The sequence below is a fragment of the Felis catus genome, chromosome F1 (genome assembly GCF_018350175.1).
Source record: "Felis catus isolate Fca126 chromosome F1, F.catus_Fca126_mat1.0, whole genome shotgun sequence".
Taxonomy (NCBI): Eukaryota; Metazoa; Chordata; class Mammalia; order Carnivora; family Felidae; genus Felis; species Felis catus.
In genome coordinates this window covers 3,224,344-3,244,556 of record NC_058384.1, presented here as the reverse complement: position 1 = coordinate 3,244,556, position 20,213 = coordinate 3,224,344, and the positions used below count along the sequence as shown (strand labels likewise).

The 20,213-nt window shown below is 43.7% G+C and overlaps 1 protein-coding gene and 1 long non-coding RNA gene across 9 annotated transcripts in view; one reads left to right on the top strand and one right to left on the bottom strand.

The window, feature by feature from the left end:
* Positions 1 to 18,029, bottom strand: part of AHCTF1 (AT-hook containing transcription factor 1) — an 82,129-nt gene extending 64,100 nt beyond the window's left edge. For 5 of the 8 annotated variants that reach the window (XM_023247872.2, XM_023247877.2, XM_023247876.2 and 2 more), the window contains exons 1-4: positions 17,891 to 18,023; positions 14,853 to 14,952; positions 5,862 to 5,986; positions 3,805 to 4,058 (exon numbers count right to left, since the gene is read on the bottom strand). In XM_023247872.2, the coding sequence (XP_023103640.2) occupies positions 3,805 to 4,058; positions 5,862 to 5,979 (372 nt within the window). In that variant the 5' untranslated portion in view covers positions 5,980 to 5,986; positions 14,853 to 14,952; positions 17,891 to 18,023. Of the gene's footprint in view, positions 1 to 3,804; positions 4,059 to 5,861; positions 5,987 to 14,852; positions 14,953 to 17,506; positions 17,711 to 17,890 lie in introns of those variants that run through there. The other 3 variants (XM_045049148.1, XM_023247873.2, XM_023247874.2) reach the window with 3 other exon arrangements.
* Positions 18,030 to 18,350: 321 nt separating this feature from the next.
* On the top strand, positions 18,351 to 19,999 carry LOC109495434. The gene is made up of 2 exons (XR_002150834.2): positions 18,351 to 18,861; positions 19,534 to 19,999. It is a non-coding gene; the product is annotated as an uncharacterized LOC109495434 (long non-coding RNA).
* The last annotated feature ends 214 nt before the right edge of the window (positions 20,000 to 20,213 follow it).

The window sequence follows — 20,213 nt, the reverse complement described above, 5'->3', positions numbered from 1 at the left end:
TTGTACTAACTGGTTCACGTAACACTCACGGTAACCCTGGATATTGGATTATGTGTAATTGTACCTGTTAAAGATGAAGCACCCTGAAGCCTACAAAGTTTAACTTGGGTTATTTAAACTCAAACCTAGATTTTTCTCTTTAAAACTGTCAACGAGCTACTCCTTCATCATATAGCCTGTTCTCCTGAGGAAGAGTAAAAAGAAATCATTCAAGAAAAATTTACGGGTTTACTCTTTAAAAATAAAAGTCCTGGGGCGCCTGGGTGGCGCAGTCGGTTAAGCGTCCGACTTCAGCCAGGTCACGATCTCGCGGTCCGTGAGTTCGAGCCCCGCATCAGGCTCTGGGCTGATGGCTCAGAGCCTGGAGCCTGTTTCCGATTCTGTGTCTCCCTCTCTCTCTGCCCCTCCCCCGTTCATGCTCTGTCTCTCTCTGTCCCAAAAATAAATAAAAACAGAGAAAAAAAAATGTAAAATAAATAAATAAATAAATAAAAAATAAAAGTCCTGTTTATGCCTTAAAGCCTGAAGAGGTCTAACCTTTATTTTTATTTATTTTTTTAAACATTTTTTAATGTTTACTTATTCTTGAGAGAGAGAGAAGAAAGAGATAGAACATGAGCAGGGGAGGGACAGAGTGAGAGAGGGACACAGAATCTGAAGCAGACTCCAGACTCTGAGCGAGCAGGGCTCGAACGCACGAACCGTGAGATCATGACCTGAGCCGAAGTCAGACGCTCGACTGACTGAGCCGCCCAGGTGCCCCTCATGGTCAAATTTTAAATGTCTGTACCTAATAGTCTGTATTTTATTTGCTAGTTCACTTCCTTTCAGTTTCCTATTAATTCACAAAAATTGGGTATGACATATGAAAATTGAGTACTTAGTGATTTCTATTGTAACACTGATAAATGTCCTAGAAAGAAAAGAGGAAATTTACTATCAATGGGCTATGCATTCATGTCAGAGTAAAAAGTTTTTTTCAGGCTGTAACTTATTATTACAGAAAAAGCCTGGCTGTCTATATCTCATTGGTATACAGAACATTCTACAGAGTTTCTAACTCTGAAAGCTGTGATTTCACGGATTGTCTTTCTGGTCTAACTTCTGGTAATAATGTCGACAAATACTAAAGCCCAGTCTCTTCAATCCTCTCAGAATGGTCAAGAAATCCAACTCAGTTTGCATTCCTCATACAAATACCACGTAACTGATAATGGTACCTTAATTAATTTTAAAATGAGACACTTAAAAGCAAACAAATTTAAGAGGGGATACTGGGCCCTGGCCCCAAATCAACTAGTTGACCAAATTCTTCTGAAGGTATCTATCACTCCCCTCCAATCTTTCCCTTCTGTATTCCCTCTTCTATGGGACACCAAGCATCCACGCAAGGGAGCCACCAGGAACCTACCCACTGCTTGTTCCTTCTCAAGTGCTCTCATCCAAGTGATCGGCAGGGCCGGTCCGTGTTACCTCCTGAGTGTACTCTACTCCTGTTCCGTCCTCTCCACGTCCACGGTCATTTCCCTGTCCGGTTCCTTATCATCAGCTACCTGAACTACTCCGATCCAACGAGCTTTTGATACTAGAGTTCTGCTTTGCACTTAAAATGACCACCAAAGACTTCAGGTGGAGGTCACTAACTGCAACACGTCCATTCACTCTCTCAACCCTCACCATTCCTAGACCTCACCTCCTCTGTCCCCTCCCGCAGCCATTCTAAATAAGCCCAGTTCCTAAATGTTCCACACACTAGGACTTTTTACATGCTGGTCTCTTTGCCTAAAATGTCCAACCTCTATAAACAGAAATCATCCAGGTGTTTCCATGTTCTGTGTGCTTGAGTTTATCAAACAAAATAGTTACTGGATTTAGGCTGTAATCTCATTACCTGTCTTTTCCCACTAGATGACTAGCTTTTTCAACAGCATAGACCAAGTTCTATTTATCTATTTATCTCCAAAATTTAGGACACAGCTTGACAGTAAGCACTCAATAAACTGCTAAATTAATTCTGACTTTAAAATCAACACTGGCAAGTAAGTACATTTAAGATACCAGGCTATGACCACTTCAGACCCCAACACTGCCCACTGCATCAGTTTCCTCAAACTGTGAAAACATTGTATTTTGACATTTACCTCCCTTTTAGCTTTAAAAATTCTATTCTAGGGGCGCCTGGGTCATTCAGTTAAGGGACTGACTTTGACTCAGGTCACGATCTCCCTGTCTGTGAGTTCGAGCCCCGCCTCGGGCACTGTGTTGACAGCTCGGAGCCTGGAGCCTGCTTTGGAGTCTGTGTCTCCCTCTCTCTGCCCCTCCCCTGCTCACATTCTGTCAAAAATGAATAAATGTTAAAAAAAATTATTTTTCTTTTTCTTTTAGTATTTATTCTTGAGACAGAGAGACAGACAGTGCGAGAGTGCGTAAGCAAGGGAGGGGCAGAGAGAGAGAGAGGGAGACCCAGAATCCGAAGCAGGCTCCAGGCTGCGAGCTGTCAGCACAGAACCCGAGGCAGGGCTCGAACTCACGAACCGCGAGATCATGACCTGAGCCGAAGTCGGACGCTTAACCAACTGGGCCACCCAGGTGCCCCCCCAAAATGTTTTTAAATGAATCCATTATTTAAATATCATTGGACTCTTAAAACAACAACAAACATTCAACTCTTAAACAACAGTGAAGACATATTTCCCCTACTGCTCCAAGGCTACAGTCTCAAATTAAAAAGAAAAAACAAACCGAAAAAACACTATAGTAATGAATATTTTAATATAAACTTTCAGTGTCCTCGTAAAACACAAGTGAAGACGACAAGACACAGATGACCCTCTTCATACAAAAGAGCATCAGAACAACTAGGTCATCCCTATTTTCACTTTGCAATTTTCTAACCAAGTATAAAAAGTTCTATTTGTTGTTTATCGAAAGAACTTAACGTTCTTTCTTAAATTTTTTTTTTTGTAGAGAAATTTAATTTTTATTATAGATAAAAAAGTAAATGAATGACATATATTGAGTAGTCAGGGGAAATTTAAAAGAATACCTCAAATGTTGGGATTTATATTATTATAAATTTTTGTATTATTGCATGAAGTAATTGCATAAATTATTGAATGGCTCCATAATAATCTAGACATCTAGTCCACAGCATTATTAAATTTTTTTTTTAATATTTATTTATTTTTGAGAGAGAGGCAGAACGTGAGCAGGAGAAGGGCAGAGCAAGGGAGACAGAATCCAAAGCAGGCTTCACGCTCTGAGCTGTCAGCACAGAGCCCAACGCAGGGCTCGAACCCACGAACCGTGAGATCATGACCTGAGGCGAAGTCGGACGCCTCACCGACTGAGCCCCCCAGGCGCCCCAAGAACTTAATGTTCTTTCGATAACATACTGCCTTTAACCTCTGTATTTTGAACTTTTAATGAAAAACAACGATTCCACAAAAGTAAATGAATTATAAAAATGTATAGCTCAATGAATTTTCACAAAGCGAACACACCTGTGTGACCAGCAGGGGCTTAGTTCTGAAAGCAGAATGCTCACGAATCTTAAGCAGTACCTACCCGGGGCGCCTGGGTGGCTCAGTCGGTTAAGCGTCTGACTTCAGCTCAGGTCATGATCTCACGGTTTGTGAACTCGAGCCCCGCACTGGGCTCTGGGCTGACAGCTCGGAGCCTGGAGCCTGCTTTGGACTGTGTGTCTCCCCCTCTCTCTGCCCCTCCTATGCTCATGCTCTGTCTCTCAATAATAAATCAGCGTTAAAAAAAAAAAAAATATTAAAAACAAAAAACAGTACCTACCCTTCCAGGAAGAACAACGGCTTTAACCACTCTGGACACACCAAGGTCATAAAGGCAGAGAACACTCCCTTCTGCTTCCTCTAGTCCGATTAACAACCCGGTTCTCTTCTGCCAGGAGAACTCCTTCATAGCCAGGACGACAGGAGGCTGCTGACTCACTCCATTGAATCGATATGCAGACAACCGCGCTCCTGTGAGAAAGTTTACTACCTCAAGTTGTGGACCACAAGCCATGCAAGCAAGTGCGTTTCTCCCTAGAAGAAGAAGAAGAAAACAGCAAAAACACTGCTTATTTCGATGTACGCCACAAAACTAGACAGAAGTTAGATGTTTTACACATATGACACATAGCTCATTATGTGTAACTTGACGCATTATCTCTAAAGTGAAATCTAACCATTTATAGGACACAGTGGTCCAAAGATTAGTAAAATATATTAGACAACTATTATCTCAATAATAAACATTTGGGTAAAGGCACCATGCTATATGCTAAAACAGACCATCTCATTTAGTCCTTGTCACACCCCAATACAGAGAAAAAGCAACTGAACTTTCACACGGTTAACTAACTGTCCCCAGCCAGATGGCTACAAATACCGCGGCTAGAAGTGCATCACAAGCCTAACTCCACAGCTCACACTTTCAATACGTTATACCTCAAGAGTTAAACGAGGCGCTCCGAGGCTCATAAAGCGTAACCCATGAGTCTATCCCCGAAGAGTTCAAAATCTAACTGAGAAGACATAACTAGTGTGACAATAGGAAATGCCAGAAGCCCTTCTGAAGCCCTCACCTGCCATGTTTGGATCTTATCATGTACACAATGTAAAGTAATCGGAGCTTTTTAACCTATCTGATTTCTGTTTTCAAATGTTACCCTCGCTGCTAAGCAGAAAAGGGACAAGAAGGAGCACAGGACACAGGTGCGGAGACGACACCCTGTGCCTGGTCGGCGACCGTGAATGAAGAAAAATGGACCGACTAGAGATTCATCTTAGAGACAGGACTAAAAGGCTGTGCTTGCTGATGAAGATATGGGGAGGAAGTAAAACAAGAATCAAGAACAGACTCGAATTTTCCCTTGAGCAGCTGGGTCAATGGTAACTTTTAAATCTGTGAGGTCTACCACGCATCCAAGTACACAGCTGGATAAACCAGGTTACAGCTACGGGAGCCTCCACGGTTTAAGGCAATAGCGTGGCACAATGGGGACCCAGAACACATGGATTCAGAGATAATTTTCACCACTTGCTATCTGCACAACTGGGAGCAGGTGACTTAACCTGTTGGATTCTTAGTTGCACAGAAGAGTGTCTACTTAGAAGAGTCTAATACCTCAGTTGAAGTTGTTACAGTGCCTGGCACGACAGTAAGTACTGTCACTACTGTCAATATTCAAGAGGGTAGCACTGTAAATAGCCACGTGACCCATATGTTTTACTGTCTACCCGCCAGGATGGATGGCTGTGAAATTCATTTTCAGAAAAGGCGCCTGCAGCATCTTTCACTAGACTGAAATGCACAATTTGATGGCTACTCTGGTATGGTTTTCTGCTCTATGATATGACCAAAACTATCTATTACGATCTTGTTCAAGTTAACGGAATTAATAAGTAAGACTTTCTGGATATTACTCGGGGCCCTACAATCAGATTTTTCTACTCGTAAGACTATTCAGATTCTAATCGAAATTCATCACCAATAAAACTTACTGATTATAAAGAAATAACAGCTGTGTATTATTTCTGCCTTCTAAATATGAACAGTCAATATTAAACATTCAATACTAAAAGATATAGTATATACGTAGTGTAGAGATAAAAAACGCACAGCATTTTTAATAAGGAAAAACCCACCCAAGGTTCGTTCACTGGAAATGTGTTCTCGAGTATTCGGGTGTTACTACACATGCAGCTGTAGCTGCCAGATGTTTATGTAAGACGACTACAACTGGGTGTCGCGGTTTTCTCCCACGTTAAAGGAAATTACAATACGTGCTTATTATTCTCTTACAAATCAATCACATCAGTAAATTTTCAGTAACGTTATTTTACCTGGAGTGAGCTTGCCATGAAGCACACATTCTGACGTCACTCCATCTTCCGCAAAGGCTTGCACGGTCACCTCTGGCAAGCGCAGGAGAGCCGTCACCTGTGCTGTTAGGCCACGCATGCTTTCACTGTAAGTATTTGTAAAAGATAACATTATATTCATACTACGATACGCCTAAGCCAGAAGAAAAAAAGAAACAGCCACCACACGAGAGTAAATAAACTAAAACCTGATCATAAAACACATTTTATGTGCTTCTGGGTCTGAGGTACTCCCTCCTAATAAAATGTTTCCCAACGGCTTTAGGAGTAAAGATTTATTAAGCCAGATGGCCTAAGGATATACATGATTCCCCAGACTGTTCGAAGCCTGGTTCTGTGCAATTAATCTTATTGCCTGACTTACTCTGAAAGAACACTTCACACACAAACAGGAAAAACTGATGAATTTTACAAAAACTACTGCTACGGGAAAGGGGGAGAAAGTCCACAAAAAGAGTCCAAATACACAATAATCTCAGGGATTGAGTTTGGGACAGATCTTTAACTGGATAGAAAAAAACCTGAAAATTATCTTTCACTTCCAACGTATAGAAGATTAGATTCCTGGAATGACCCTTCTATTGTCAACGACCGAAAATAATGGTTAAAATACCACTTGTTGAATGAAATCGGCAACGTCAAACACGAAGAGACAGCAGGAATTTTGGAAATTAGCTACCAAATCCACTGCGGTGACCGTGATCTTCTTCTGAGACTCTTGAGATCCACGGAGGCAGAAGGTAAAGCCAAGGGCTGGCAGAGCCAAGGCAAGCTAAGAAGAGCCCCCCCCCCACCGAACTCCACAGGCTGTATCATCGGCACCAAGGCCAGCGAGAAAAGCACCCAGTGTGCAAGACGGGAGCAATAATGAATGCTGCCCGTTTTGACCATGACTGTGAGTCTCTATTCCGAAAATTTCCCTTCACACAAACTGGTGGCCAGAATTCAAGCTACGTTATCTGAAAACACCCAGGGAAGGATTTCTTATCAATTTTTCTCAGGTTGGTAATGCTCCACACAATCCACAGAAACCACCAAACAGTCTCCAGAATCTCAAAGAGTTCTCAAAGATGAAACTCCAAGAAAATGAGCTCACAGTCAAATAACAAACTGTAACAAGGATACCATGATCAACAGCCAGCAGAATCAGCTTCAGATGCTGAAAACGATCAGAGAACAGAAATTACGTTTAATAGGTTTAAAGAAATCAAAGTTCTAGCTTGCTAATGAGGAAGAAACTTCACAAAAATAATGAAAAGTGGTCAAGCGGATTTGACAAAAATTAGAGAACTTATGGAATAAAAAATTAAGTAAAATTGAGAACTCAACGGAGAAAAAACCTCAATGGAGTTATAAGAACTGTGGCATATGCAACAAGATGGAAAAACGCCAGAGTACGACACTAAACAATAAAAGGAGAAATACACGCAGAATGATTACATTTACATAGAGTTAAAAAGGCTGTGAAACTAAGCAAAATAATACCAAGAATACAAACATGTATAGCAAAACTATGAATAAAACAAGGAAACCATAAACACAAAAACCCAACAGTAGTTTAAGAGGGAAAGGGATGGGAACGCAAGGACTCCAAAGTAATGTTCTTTCTCTAAAACCCCACGGTGAGCAGACACGTATTCACTGCACCAAGATTCTTTGTAACTTACAAATATTCTTTTTCATATCCACTCAGCAAATAGTCCTTTTGTACCTAAAGTCAACAAAAACCAAATCAAAAAAGAAGTAACATGGCATACTAGAAAGAGAAAGAGAGCCCCAAAACTCTTGCAGAACCTAAGACAGAGAAAAAGAAATGAGCAGTTGGAAGTTACAGCCAAGACGGGCGCCTGGCTGGCTCAGTCGGTGAAGCATCCAACTCCTGATCTTGGGACTGGGAGTTTGAGCCCCCAATTGGGTATAGAGATTACTTAAAACTAAAGTCTTAAAAAAGTTAGAGACGAGAGAGGGAGAAGGGCCAACATATGTTTATTCCAAATCCCTCAGAATATAACATTAAATGATAAGGTAGAAGCAATATTCTGAAAGATACTTCCCAGACCTGGACACACCAATTCTTTGGAATCAGGAGGACCAGTGAATCCTATATAGAATAAATAAAAAGAAATGACTTTTCAACAACAGTGAAAGCCAGAAGTCTGGAATATCTTCAAAATTCTAAGCAAAAATAGCTGTCAACATATAATTATAGATCACTGAAGTTATCATTAGATATGAAACACGTTTTTAGAAAAACAGAGTTCACCACAAATAAACTCTCCCTTAACGAGAGTTTGAAAAGATTATCTATAGAAGGCTTCAGGTCGAATGGTGATCCGATAAAAGATCTGAGATGCAAAGAGATGCAGGTATCTGCAGTGGGTTCCCTGAATCTTTATATGATCAGCGTAAGCATGTAAGGAAACCACCAGAGGCCAAGGAATGGATCACTGGAAAAAGAGAAGGGAAACAGTCCCTAAAGCTTACAGAAGGCCAGGAATAGCTCCAGAATGGAAAAGCCTTATAATATATGAGAACTGAGTAGAGTACTTGGAATGGTGTTGATTGCTTCAGTGGGGGGCGGGATGGGGGGGGGGGGTAAAATTAGCCCTTGTCTAATACTCATTCTGGTCCTGTATAAACAAAAGCAAGCCTCAAAAGAATCAAACTGTTTCCAAATAACTAAGCTGCACCCTAGAACAAGGAAGCCTCAAGAATATATAAAGGAATGCAAAAAAATATTCAGTACTCAAGAAAGTGAAATTCACAGTATCTGGCATCCAGTCAAAAATTGTCAGGCATGCAAAAGAAGTGGGAAAATGTGACCTATAATAAGGCGGGGGGCGGGGGGGGACCCTAACCAATAGAAACAGACCAGGAAATGACACAGAAGTTGGAATTACCAGATGAGGACTCGAAATCAGTTATTCTAGCTATAATCCCCATGTCCAAGAAGACAGAGGAAAGCATAAGCACATCAAGGAAAGACTCAGACTCAGAAGATATTTAAAAAGACTAAGTCAAACTTCTAGAGATGAGAAATATGCTGAGATTCATAGACAGACACAGAAAGTATTACTTAATGTAAACATCCACAATAGACATGATCTAAAATGAAGCACCAAGAGAAAAAAGGCTGGGGCAGAAAGGGCAAGAACAGAGCATCAGTGGGCTGTGGGACAACATTAAGTACCCTAATATATGCAAAAGCAATCTCCAAAAAGAGAGAATAGGCATATTTCAAAATTATTGGCCAACATTTTCCAAATTTGATGAAAACTATAAACCCACCATCAAAAAGGTCACTAAACCTCAAGCACCAGAAACACGAAGAAACTCCCCCCCCCCCCAATACATCCTCATCAAGGGACAAAATCTTAAAAGTGTCACACTGCAAAGAGGAAAAAGGTAATAATGACAGGAGACTTCTTGTGGAAAATGATGCAAGCCAGAAGACAATGGAACAATAACTGAGAGAAAACAATGGAACTGAAAAAAAAAGCTGTCAGGCTAGAATTCTACATCCAGTGAAAACATCACTTAAATACAGAAAACAAAATGAAGGTTGATGGGGGTGGGAGGGGAAGGGTGATGGGCATTAAGGAAGGCACTTGTTGAGATGAGCACTGGGTGTTATATGCAAGTGATGAATCACTGGCATCTATTCCTGAAGCCAAGACTACACTGTATGTTAGCTAACTTGAAAATACATTTAAAAAAAAAAAAAGGTAAAATAAAGTAGATCTGCACTACAAGGAATGTTAAAGAAATTCCTTCAGGACGAAAGAAAATGATACCAAATGGAAATCTAGATCTACACAAAAGAATACAGACCACCAAAAACTGGCAATTATCTCCTTAGAAGACAATTATCTATTTGAAGCAAAAATGACAATAATATACGTAATTTATAACATATTTACAAGTTAAACAAATGACAATAACACAAGGCTTTGAGAGGAGAAATGGAAGCACAGTTACAAAGTTCTTATACTGTATGTTAAATGCTCTAATGCTGTTTGAAGGTAGACGGCAATAATTTAAAGATGTACACAGTAAACCCTTGAACAACCACTGAACACACACACGCACTGAACTATATCGCTAATTTACCAATGAAAGAGATAAAATATCACCATAAAAACTTAATCCAACAGATGGCACAAAAAGAGGGAAAATGAAAGAACAGATGGGACAAAAAAAAAATTGGAAGATGGTAGATTCAAACCTAACCATGTTACATCCACATTAATGAAATGACTTTAACGATCCCATTAAAAAGCAGACTGTCAGATTGGATTTTTTTTTTAAAAGCAAGAGTTTAAGTAAAAAGGCTAGCTAGGTTGAAAGTAAAAATGGAAGCTAGATCACGCTAACACTGATTAAAAAAAAAAAAAGGGTAGAACAGCCATATGAATATCAAAGTAGAATTCAGAGCAAAGAATATTACCAGGGATAAAAAGGTTCATTTCATTATGATAAAGTGCTTAACTCACCAAGTGAACATTAACAATCCTGAACATTTATATTGAATAATAGAGCTTCAAAATAAATAAGGCAAAAACTAGGAGCTGAAAGGAGAAACATAAAAACCCACAGCTGTAATTGGAGATTTCATCACGTCTCTCTCCACAAGTGATAGAACAACTAAACAGAAGAGCAGTAAGGACACAAAAGACCTAAACACATCTGGCCAACCTGATTGATTTTTATAGATGATTCTACCCAAGAACAAAAGACTACACACTCTTTTCAAACTCACACAAATGACTTACCAAGATAGACTATATCCTGAGCCATAAAATCTCAAATTTAAAAGGATTCAAATCATACAAAACCTTTCCTCTGCTCACAAGGAAACTAAAAAGCAGTAAAACTTCTGGAAAATTTACAAATATCTGGATACTAAATAACACACTTCTAAATGAGCCATGGATCAAAGAGATCAAAAGGGAAATGAAAGTACTTTGAACTGAATGAAAATGAAAACATGACGTATCAAAATTTGTGTGATGCAGTATAAAGCAGTACTTAGAGGGAAAGTGATAGCACCAAACCTCTGTAAGATCTCAGATCAGTAACCTAAGCTTCCACCTTTAGAAACCAAATAGGAACAAATTAAACCCAGCATCAGCAGAAGGAATAAAAGAGTTGAATTTAATGAAACAGAAAAATCATAATAATAAAAAGAAAAAGAAGTGAAATCAAAAGCTGGTTGCTAAGAATTAAAAAAAAAAAAAACAAAAAAAAAAAACTACCAACATAAAGAAATAGATTAACAAAAGTGAGAGACCAGAGACGGAACTATTTCACTTATGACAAAAATAAATTTTTTTCTTTATCTCATTGTGCAAATTTAACTGTGGTATGTCTTGTTGTTGACCTGCTTTTGTTGATCTTATTGGGAGTTCTCTGTGCCTCCCCTGGATTTGGATATATTTCCTTCTCCAGATTACTTAAGGTTTCAGCAATGATTTCTTCAAATAAACCTTTGCCCCCTTTTCCCTGTATTCTTCTGAGACTTCTATGATACGAATGTTATTATGCTTCATGGAGTCACTGAGTTTCCTAAGTCTACATTCGTGATCCAATATTTTTTCTTTCCCTCTTCTTTTCAGCTTACTTTCCATAATTGTATCTTCTGTATCACCGATTCATTCTTCATCTTCTTCCATCACATCCAATTGGTTTCACATCTTTGTTACAGTATTTTTTATTTCAGCCTGACTAGTTTTTACACCTTTTATCTCTGGGGTAAGGGACTCCCTGGTGTCTCCTATGCTTTTCTCAAGCCCAGCTAGTATCCTTGAGATTGTTTTAAATTCTGGATCAGGCATATTACTTGTATCTGTTTCGATCAGATCCCTGGCCATGACCTTTTCTTGCTTTCTTTTGAGATGAATTCCTCCATCTTGACATTTTGTCTTAGGGCTCTGTCTTCTTCTCTGGTTTAGGAAAGCCTAACACACCACTCCTTAGAGTAATGCCTATCCTAAGAAGAGGTCATATACTATCTAAGGCCTGGTGCTTCAGGAAGCGTCTCTGGTGTATGCTGTGTGCACTCCGCTGCTGTGTTTTGGCTGCTCTTTCTCTCAAATCAGTCTTCTGCAGAATTTCTCCTCGTCTGAGTGGGGAGTGTTTGGACCTTGGCCACAGTGTGGTGAGTTTCAACTAGGGTCCACTCTGGTCTGCCTGCGAAAAGAGACCTGATGCTGTTTCCACTAGAGCTGAAGCTTTGCAACACTCTTGTCAGTAGACAAGAGTAGACACTCTTGTCAGTGGCACATGGGGGTGGAGCGTGAGGGGGTGAGGGGGTGGGGGTGGTGAGGTTGTGCTGGTCTTCATGGGGAGAGGCCTGCCACGCCGGTTCTCAGGCACAGCTTTTCTGTAAAAGTACTTCTCCCAAATTGATCTGTGATGTTCTCTCTGCTGGGCCCAGTCACAAGCGCATAATGCGGACAGATTTCTGTAAAGGTACATCCAGGGTGCAGCCATACTTCTCCAAAGCTCTGACACTTTTGCTCTAACCAAACGCCTTTCAACTCAGGCTGGTAACAAGACAGCCTACAGCCACTTCAACACCATACATCCAAGCACACCCAACAGGTGCTCCTTTACAGCAATCCCAAATACACTGTAGATCTGTCCTACGGCCCAGAAATTTCCACAAAAGGTTAACAGTATAACAATGTTAGGTTAGTGCTATCCTTAGAAACTTAGAAATTAAATGTGAAGACTCTAGAACTTTGAATTCTTGAAGGTGCTAACTTCTTTAGTGATCCTATTTAACCCCCACACTCAAGGGATAATCAGTTTATCGATTCTGAATCTATTCCTTAATTCATTCAACCAAGACTAAATGCTTACCATATGCTAAAATGCACAAAAATGAAATGCTGAAATCCTAGCTTCCTCCTAAGTCTTTTTCTATCTTCATCTCACCATGTCCCCTCTTTATTCAATTGTTTCTCAGGATTAAGGTAACAATTAAAATCCACTTTTTGGTCCTGCAAGTTAATTACACTTAGCTTCCACCTACCTACAGGAATTTAAGCCTTTAGTCCGGAATTAGAGCAGGGTTCTCAAACTTCCACCCTACACTGATGCCTATGTCAAGAGTAAAAAGAATTTCTCAAAGCTCTCAAGGTGCTTCTCAAGGAGAGGTAGCAAGGTAAACGATAATCACAGGTTCCATGCAGAGTACTAGAAAAGGCAGGAACTTTGAATTAGAATGGCTTTAAGTCCAAGTTCTACCACTCACTGGTGCATGCAATGCTGCACTTCTATACGGTCTTCATGTCACACCCAAGCTTCTAGAAAAGGTGAATACTTCTCTCTCCAACTCTTAGCTTATCATAGTGCCCGACGTGAAGGAGTTCGAAAAGGTGTTCAGTGAATGAAAGAGAAAGTTGTTCAAATTTACAAGTTAGCCTTTGAATCTACAGGGGAAAAACTGGTTTCAAGCAAGCCCTTTCGAATCCCAAATTTACAGTGTGAACTTTAACATTTTAAGCACAGTGAAGAGAACTTCTAAAAATTATACCATTAGAAAGAACATCCCATATAGACATGCATGTTCACAAACACACATTCAGCCGCCAAGCTCAGTATCGTACAAGATTAAGTAGAATCCCGGCCTTCGTGACATGCCAGCACTGGCGGCCTCTGAAAGGGAATTTTGAAAGTTTAAACACCTTCTCAAGGGCCAGGTAGGCAGAGCATGACGTGGTGCTGGCTGCCAATGAGCTAAAGATATTGTTCATCTTCTTGATAAAGCACAGATGGGTTATGTCACTCCCTTCTCCAAACCCTCCAATGATTGCCTACTACGTATACAAAAACCAACAGCCTCGGGGCTCCTGGGTGGCTCAGGCGGCTGAGCGTCAGACTTCGGCTCAGGTCATGACCTCACAGTTCGTGAGTTCGAGCCCCGTGTCCAGCTCTGTGCTGACAGCTTGGAGCCTGGAGCCTGCTTCGCATTCTGTGTCTCCCTCTCTCTCTGCTTCTCCCCTACTCACACTCTGTCTCTCAAAAATAAATAAAGATTAAAAAAAAATTTTTTTTAATTAAAAAAAAAAAAAGACAGCCTCAGCCTCAGGCAATGAAAGTCCTCTACAACCTGGCAGTCCCAGACTATCTTTAGTGTTGCCTCCCCAAACCATCATCAGTTTGCTACAGCCTTGTACTTTCCCTCTTCTATGCTGTACCCTTTCCATCTCCATCTGCCAAGACCCTGTCCACCACTCAAACGCTAAATTCCCAGCGTGGTCTGAATAGACCCATCCTTTCCCACTTAATCGAATCTCTGAGCTCGCTCCTTTCCACCTTTAGGTAAGCAATCATAAATATTTTTGAAATTCATTACTTATGTTTGCCGGTCTTCCCCATTATCATATGAATTCCTACAAGTTAAAAAGCATATCTTGTTCCTGTGAATTCCAGACAGTCACAATGCCTTGCAACTAACAGATCTAAAACACGGTGAGTTAGGACAGCCAGATACTAGCAGGGAACAGAAATAGACATGTTGAACAATAAAATCAATTTTTAAAAACTCAATATTCTGAAAAACCAACAGGAAAACAACCCAATTAAAAAAATGGCCAGAGGCGCCTGTGGCTCAGTTACGCGTCTGACTTCAGCTCAGGTCCTGATCTCAGTTTGTGAGTTCGAGCCCCGCAGAGCTCTGTGCTGCCAGCTCAGAGCCTGGAGCCTGTTCAGATTCTGTGTCTCCCTCTCTCTGCCCCTCCCCTGCTCGCCTGTGCGTGCTCACTCGCTCTCTCTCAAAAATAAATAAACCTTACAAGAAGAAAAATTTTTTTAAAAAGGCCAAAGACCTTACCAGACACTTCACTAATGAAGATACGCGGATAGCAAATAAACACATGAAAAGAAGCTCCATAGCATATATCATCAGAGAAATGTGTATTGAAACAATGAGATACCACCGCACACCTTTTAGAACGGCCCAAATCCAGAACACTGACACCACCAAATGCTGGTGAGGGTGTGGAGCAACGGGAACTCTCCTTCACCGCTGGTGGAAACGGCCACTCTGGAAGATAATTTGGCAGTTTCTTTCAGAACTAAACGTATTCTTACCATACGATCCAGCCATCATACTTCTTGGTATTTACTCTAAGGAGGTGAAAACTTATGTCCACACAAGAGACGACACAAAAGGTGTTAAAACAGCTTTCCTCACAGGTATGAGGACTAAGGACTAAGGTGTCCTTTTGAATGTCCTTCAGAATGAAGGAAGGGTTGACTAAGTGGTGGAACATCTAGACAATGGAATTTGTTCAGTGCTAAAAAGAAATGAGTGCGGTGCCTTGCTGGCTCGGTTAGTAGAGCCTGCAACTCTTGATCTCAGGGTCCTGAGTTGGGAGCCCCGCACTGGGCACAGAGATTACTTAAAAACCAAACAAATAAAACTTGGGAAAAGAAATGAGCTACCAAGCCATGAAAGGACATGGAGGAAACTCAAATGAATTCTTACTAAGTGAAAAAAGGCAACCTGAAAGGGCTCATACTGCACTGCATGATTCCAACTACATGACAATTCTGGAAAAAGCAAAATTATGGAGACAGTAAAAAAAAAAAAAAAAAAAAAAAAAGCAGTGGCCGCCAGGGGTTAGCAGTGAGCGAAGGAGGACGAGGCAGAGCACACAGAATTTCTAGAACAGTAAAAACTACTCTGAATGATCCTAGCGTGGTGGATCTATGTCACTATACATCTGTCCCAAACCCACAGAACACACACCACCAAGAGTGAACCCTAATACAAACTATGGACTTGGGTGACAATGACGTGTCTGTGTGGGTTCATCAACGGTAACAAGTGTTCTACGCTAGCGGGGGATGTTGCTAATGGGGGAAAGTGTACCGGAACTCCCTGTACCTACCACTCAATTCTGCTGTGAGCAGAACGGCTCTAAAAAATAAAGTCTATTAAAAAGAAAAAGCTCACGGGGCACCTGCGTGGGTCAGTCGGTTAAGCGTCCAGCTCTTGGTTTCGGCTCAGGTCATGATCTCATGGTTTTGTGCGTTTGAGCCCTGCACTCTCAGCGCTGAGCCCGCTTGGGATTCTCTGCCTCCCTCTCTGCCCCTCCCCCACCTGCGCTGTCTCTGTCTCTCTCAAAATAAAAATAAACTTAAAAAAAAAAACAAAAAACGACTTTAAAAAGAAAAGGCTCAATATTGGGTTCCAGTACTGGATCCAACTTATTTTTAAGTATTTTTAAACACATGTTGTCTCCACATTAAGAAGCAAAACAAAATTCACAAAATTACTAGGAAAGATTTTATTAGCAACAGAATACCACAAATCAGTTCTGTAGAAAACATACATATGCTCGAAAGCAGCTGAATTCCACCAAATAATTCAGTAATTCTTGTGTAACATATACTGAACAAACATCTACAGAACATTTTGTATGCATTTTTACTTTTTTTGGCTCTTTTCAGTAAAGACTAAGAATTATGATGCACATAGAAGCTGCCAGTGAACTCTGGAATCCCCAGCCTTGTAGTGGCTGCTCTTTCAAAGTTAACTCAAGCATTTTTGAAGCTCCAAGAACTTTTAAAAAGTTGTGCTGGAAGGGAATGCAAGGGCAGAGAGATGACCTGCTTCCTGACCTCAAAGAGTTGCGTTCTAGGAGATACATAATCAAGGACAGAATATCAGACACAAATAAATGCTACAAGAGAAGATAAATGATGTGGGAGAAGGGGAAATGAAAAAGTCACTAGAAAAGATGGCATTTAAGCTGAGGAAGGTGTGAAATTTGAGCACTTGAAAGAAAGCACGTAGCGCGCCCAAGGCTCCAAGCAAAAGGGTAAGAAGTACATTTCCAAGAAAATGGGCCCAGCAGTGGGGGAGCTTTCTGGAAGAGCTGAAGCACAGTTGAGTCTGGACAGAACAGACGTGGACTCTAGAGACCGCTGACCTAACCTGGGGAAGTCAGTCTTCCTTCTCAAGAAAAATGAGGAGTCCCTGAACATCTTCATGGTCAGAAGACAATGTTTATTTCCTCTTTAATCAAGAGGAATCTATCCCCCAAGAACAATATTTTTTAAGTGTATATTAATTATTGCTGTCTTGCGACCTGGGAACACTTCGGTAGTAGGTTGTGGGGAAAAAAAGGGGTCAAAAATTACAGGATGGAGAGAAGGCAGACTTCTCCGGTGGCGTTTAACGCACTTAGAGCATCCCGCGGGCATTAACTTGAGCTGGGCTTGACATCCCCCGGTCACTGACCCAGACAGTCAAAGCTCACGAGAGCTTCTTAAAATCTGCTAGTTCTTTAGGATATTTTGAGAATCAACTGAAGTTCAGAGTTTCCGAGAGACCTGGGTTTTATCCTAAAGGACCCGGGTTCCTCCAAACACTTCTCAAACTGCCAATTTGAAAAAAGGTTAACAGCGAGCATGGACCCCGTTGGCGCTGAGCACACACACCGCCGCCCCCACCGCCCCGCAGAAGTCAACTAGTAACAAAGTGACGGTCCTCAGGTTGGCAGGGGGGACACGGAAGGCAGATTAACAGCCGCTCCAAGACGTCCTGCGGTTCCACGCCGCACTTTTCCACTCCCCGCGCCCCCACTCACCCGAGCCAGGCCCAGGAGCATGTGGAGCGCACGCCGGCGCAGGAGCGGCCCCACGGCCCCGCAGGCCCGGCCGGGGACAGGCCGGCCAAGGTCTCCACCGCCCCGGAGAACGGCGCGGGCGGGACGCCGGCGGGGAAGTCGTGGGGGGTGGACCCCGCAACGCCTCTCCGCCGCCATGTGCTGCCGCTCTGCCGGGAGGTGGTTATGTAACCCGCTGCCGGAGGCCCCCCCCCCCCGACCCGGAACGCACCGCCCCCCGCCGCCAACCGCGTCCGCCCGCCGGCCGCCGCCCCGGCCGCGCGCGGGGAGGCCCGCGGCCCTGCGGCCCAGGCCGCGCGGACCCGCCCTCGCGCGCCGGCCCGGCCCCTCCCGCCCTTCCCCTACCTGCGCAGGGCGGACGGCCGAGTGCAGGGGGCGCGAGGCCGGGCGCGAGCTCCTCCCGCGCGGGGCCGTCACAGCATCTCCCGGGAGACACGGCCGCCGCCACGGGCAGGGCGCGCTCGCCGCCGCCGCCGCACCGAACCTCCAGCCTCCGCCCGCGACCTCGCCGGCCGCGGCAGCCCCACAGCCCTGCGGGCGCCTCCGCCGGCTGCAGGCCGGCGCGCCGTTCAGCGACTCAAACGCCGCGGCGGTTCCGGGTCCTCCTCCCCGCGACTCGGCGTCCCCGACGCTGACGCCGCCAGCCCTGTTCTGAGCATTACCCTGGGCCGACCGACCGAGTCCTATATACCCGGGAGGGGAGGGGAGGGGCGGGGCGGGACCCGGGTTGGGGGGGCAGGGGGCAGGGGCGGGGTGCCGGGGCGCGGGGAGCGGAGGGAGGGCGGCGGGGGAAGGAGATGGCGGCGCGGAGGCCTGAGTTCTCGCGAGTGTAGAGGCCTCGGCGCCTGCTCCGCGGGAATTTTCAAACTCTCGGAGGAGGTGGTGGGGGGAGGGTAAGGGAGGAAAGGGAAGCCGGCTGGGGAAGGGCCGGTCATTTACATAAAACAGGATCTCCCCGCCTCCAAAGCGCTGACGGGGTCGGGGGTCGAGGCGGGGGCGGGGCGTGTGTGTGTATGGAAACTACGAGTCCCGCCATGCCTTGCGCGCCACACGCCTGCGGCGGCCGGGCGCGCAGGCCCGCGCGGAGTCGGGAGTGGTAGTCTTTTTGCCCGCGGTCCGCGGCGCCGGCCGGGACCCGCCCTCCTCGCCGCCCCGCGGGCGGGGGGAGGGAGCGCCGCTGTGGCGGGAGAGTCGTCGCCACGTTAGCAGGTGGCCCCGCTTGCTAGCGGCCGCGTGACCGTCTTTGCCCCCATGGGAGGCGCCTCAGCTTGTGGTGGTTTTCGTGCCCAAACACGTTTCAAGCGATTAGATGCCTAGTATGTCCCTAATCGTAAACAATAAAAGGATCATAACGTGGGGTAAAGGGAAGATCCTAGCAGGCCGCTTTTTTTAATCAGGAAAGTTTATCCTTTTCTGTTACTCTTTCCCGTATGTCTTTTGAGATATGCTGCCTTGTAGAAATATAATTTCCTTTTTTTCTGTAATTTTGGTGTCTTTACTGACAGCAGCCTCTGAACATCACGTATTTGCAAAGGTGCTGGGCTAAGTTGTGGCGGAGCAGTTAAAAGGGGTCTTTGGCTGTTTGTCTTAATTATTTTAAACAGACTTTTTCAAACAGAAACCACCCCTTTGGCAAATGTGCCTGTGTCAGGGCCTTGCCCCTGTCCTACACTTCCTTTCTTTGGCCACATTCATGACTACTAAACGTCTTGGTAGTCGGAAGACAGGAGTTCTAGATTCTGGTTTCCTGCTCCCGAAGCTTTGTGACGTTCGGAAAATCGAGTGACCTCTCTGGGCTTCAGTTATCAGATGTGTAGAGTAAAGGGGACTGGATTAGAGGATTGACTAATGGGTTACACAGACATCTGTTAGCTTTTCTCTAAGGGCCCTGCCAGTTGTAAAATTCAAAAATCTATCTCCTCGTACTTACTATGCAGTTTAATGGACTTCCTAAGTCAGATTTTAACCTTTCCTTCCGTCCTTACCAGCAGGATGGTTTCTGTATGGCTATCTAAAATCTGGACCAACCCTACCTGTCCTTCCTGATTTCCCTCTGTAGCTGTGAGGATCCTTTCTTCACTCTGATGGGGGCAAAAGGCAAACTGAGGGCAAATCGGGCCCTGACACTGCACAACCCACCCCCCTTGAGGGGGGATTCCTCAGGTACCAGTAACCGCTAAGAACGAAGCAAAGGAAGAACGAATGGTCAACCGATAAAGATCACAGTCATGTAGGACTTGAAACTCCGCTACAGTCTTAATGATTTACAAGGAAAACACAATCTTAATAACAGACCTCCAGGAACCTTGGACTCAATCTCCTGGAGCCCTAGTCACCTCCACCTCCATAGGGTAGAAAACCCTGTATGATCCGTCACTCCTGACAATCACAATGCGACTCTGCCCACGGATCTTCTCCCCATGCCGTAATAAAAACATCTTTCCTCGCTGTGAAGTGTCTCAAGAATTCTTTCTTGGCCAGTGGGCTTGACAAATCCCGTATCGACTCTCCCCCAAACGTATCTTTGCCTTTCACTGTCCCCCAGCCTCTCCGCCTGTCTAAACCTCAATATCCTTCAGGGCCCAGCTCGAGCCTTTTTTCTCTCTCCCTCGTCCCTTTTTCTCTCTCCCTAGGCTGAGTCTCCCTTCAGGGTCAGCCCACATGAATT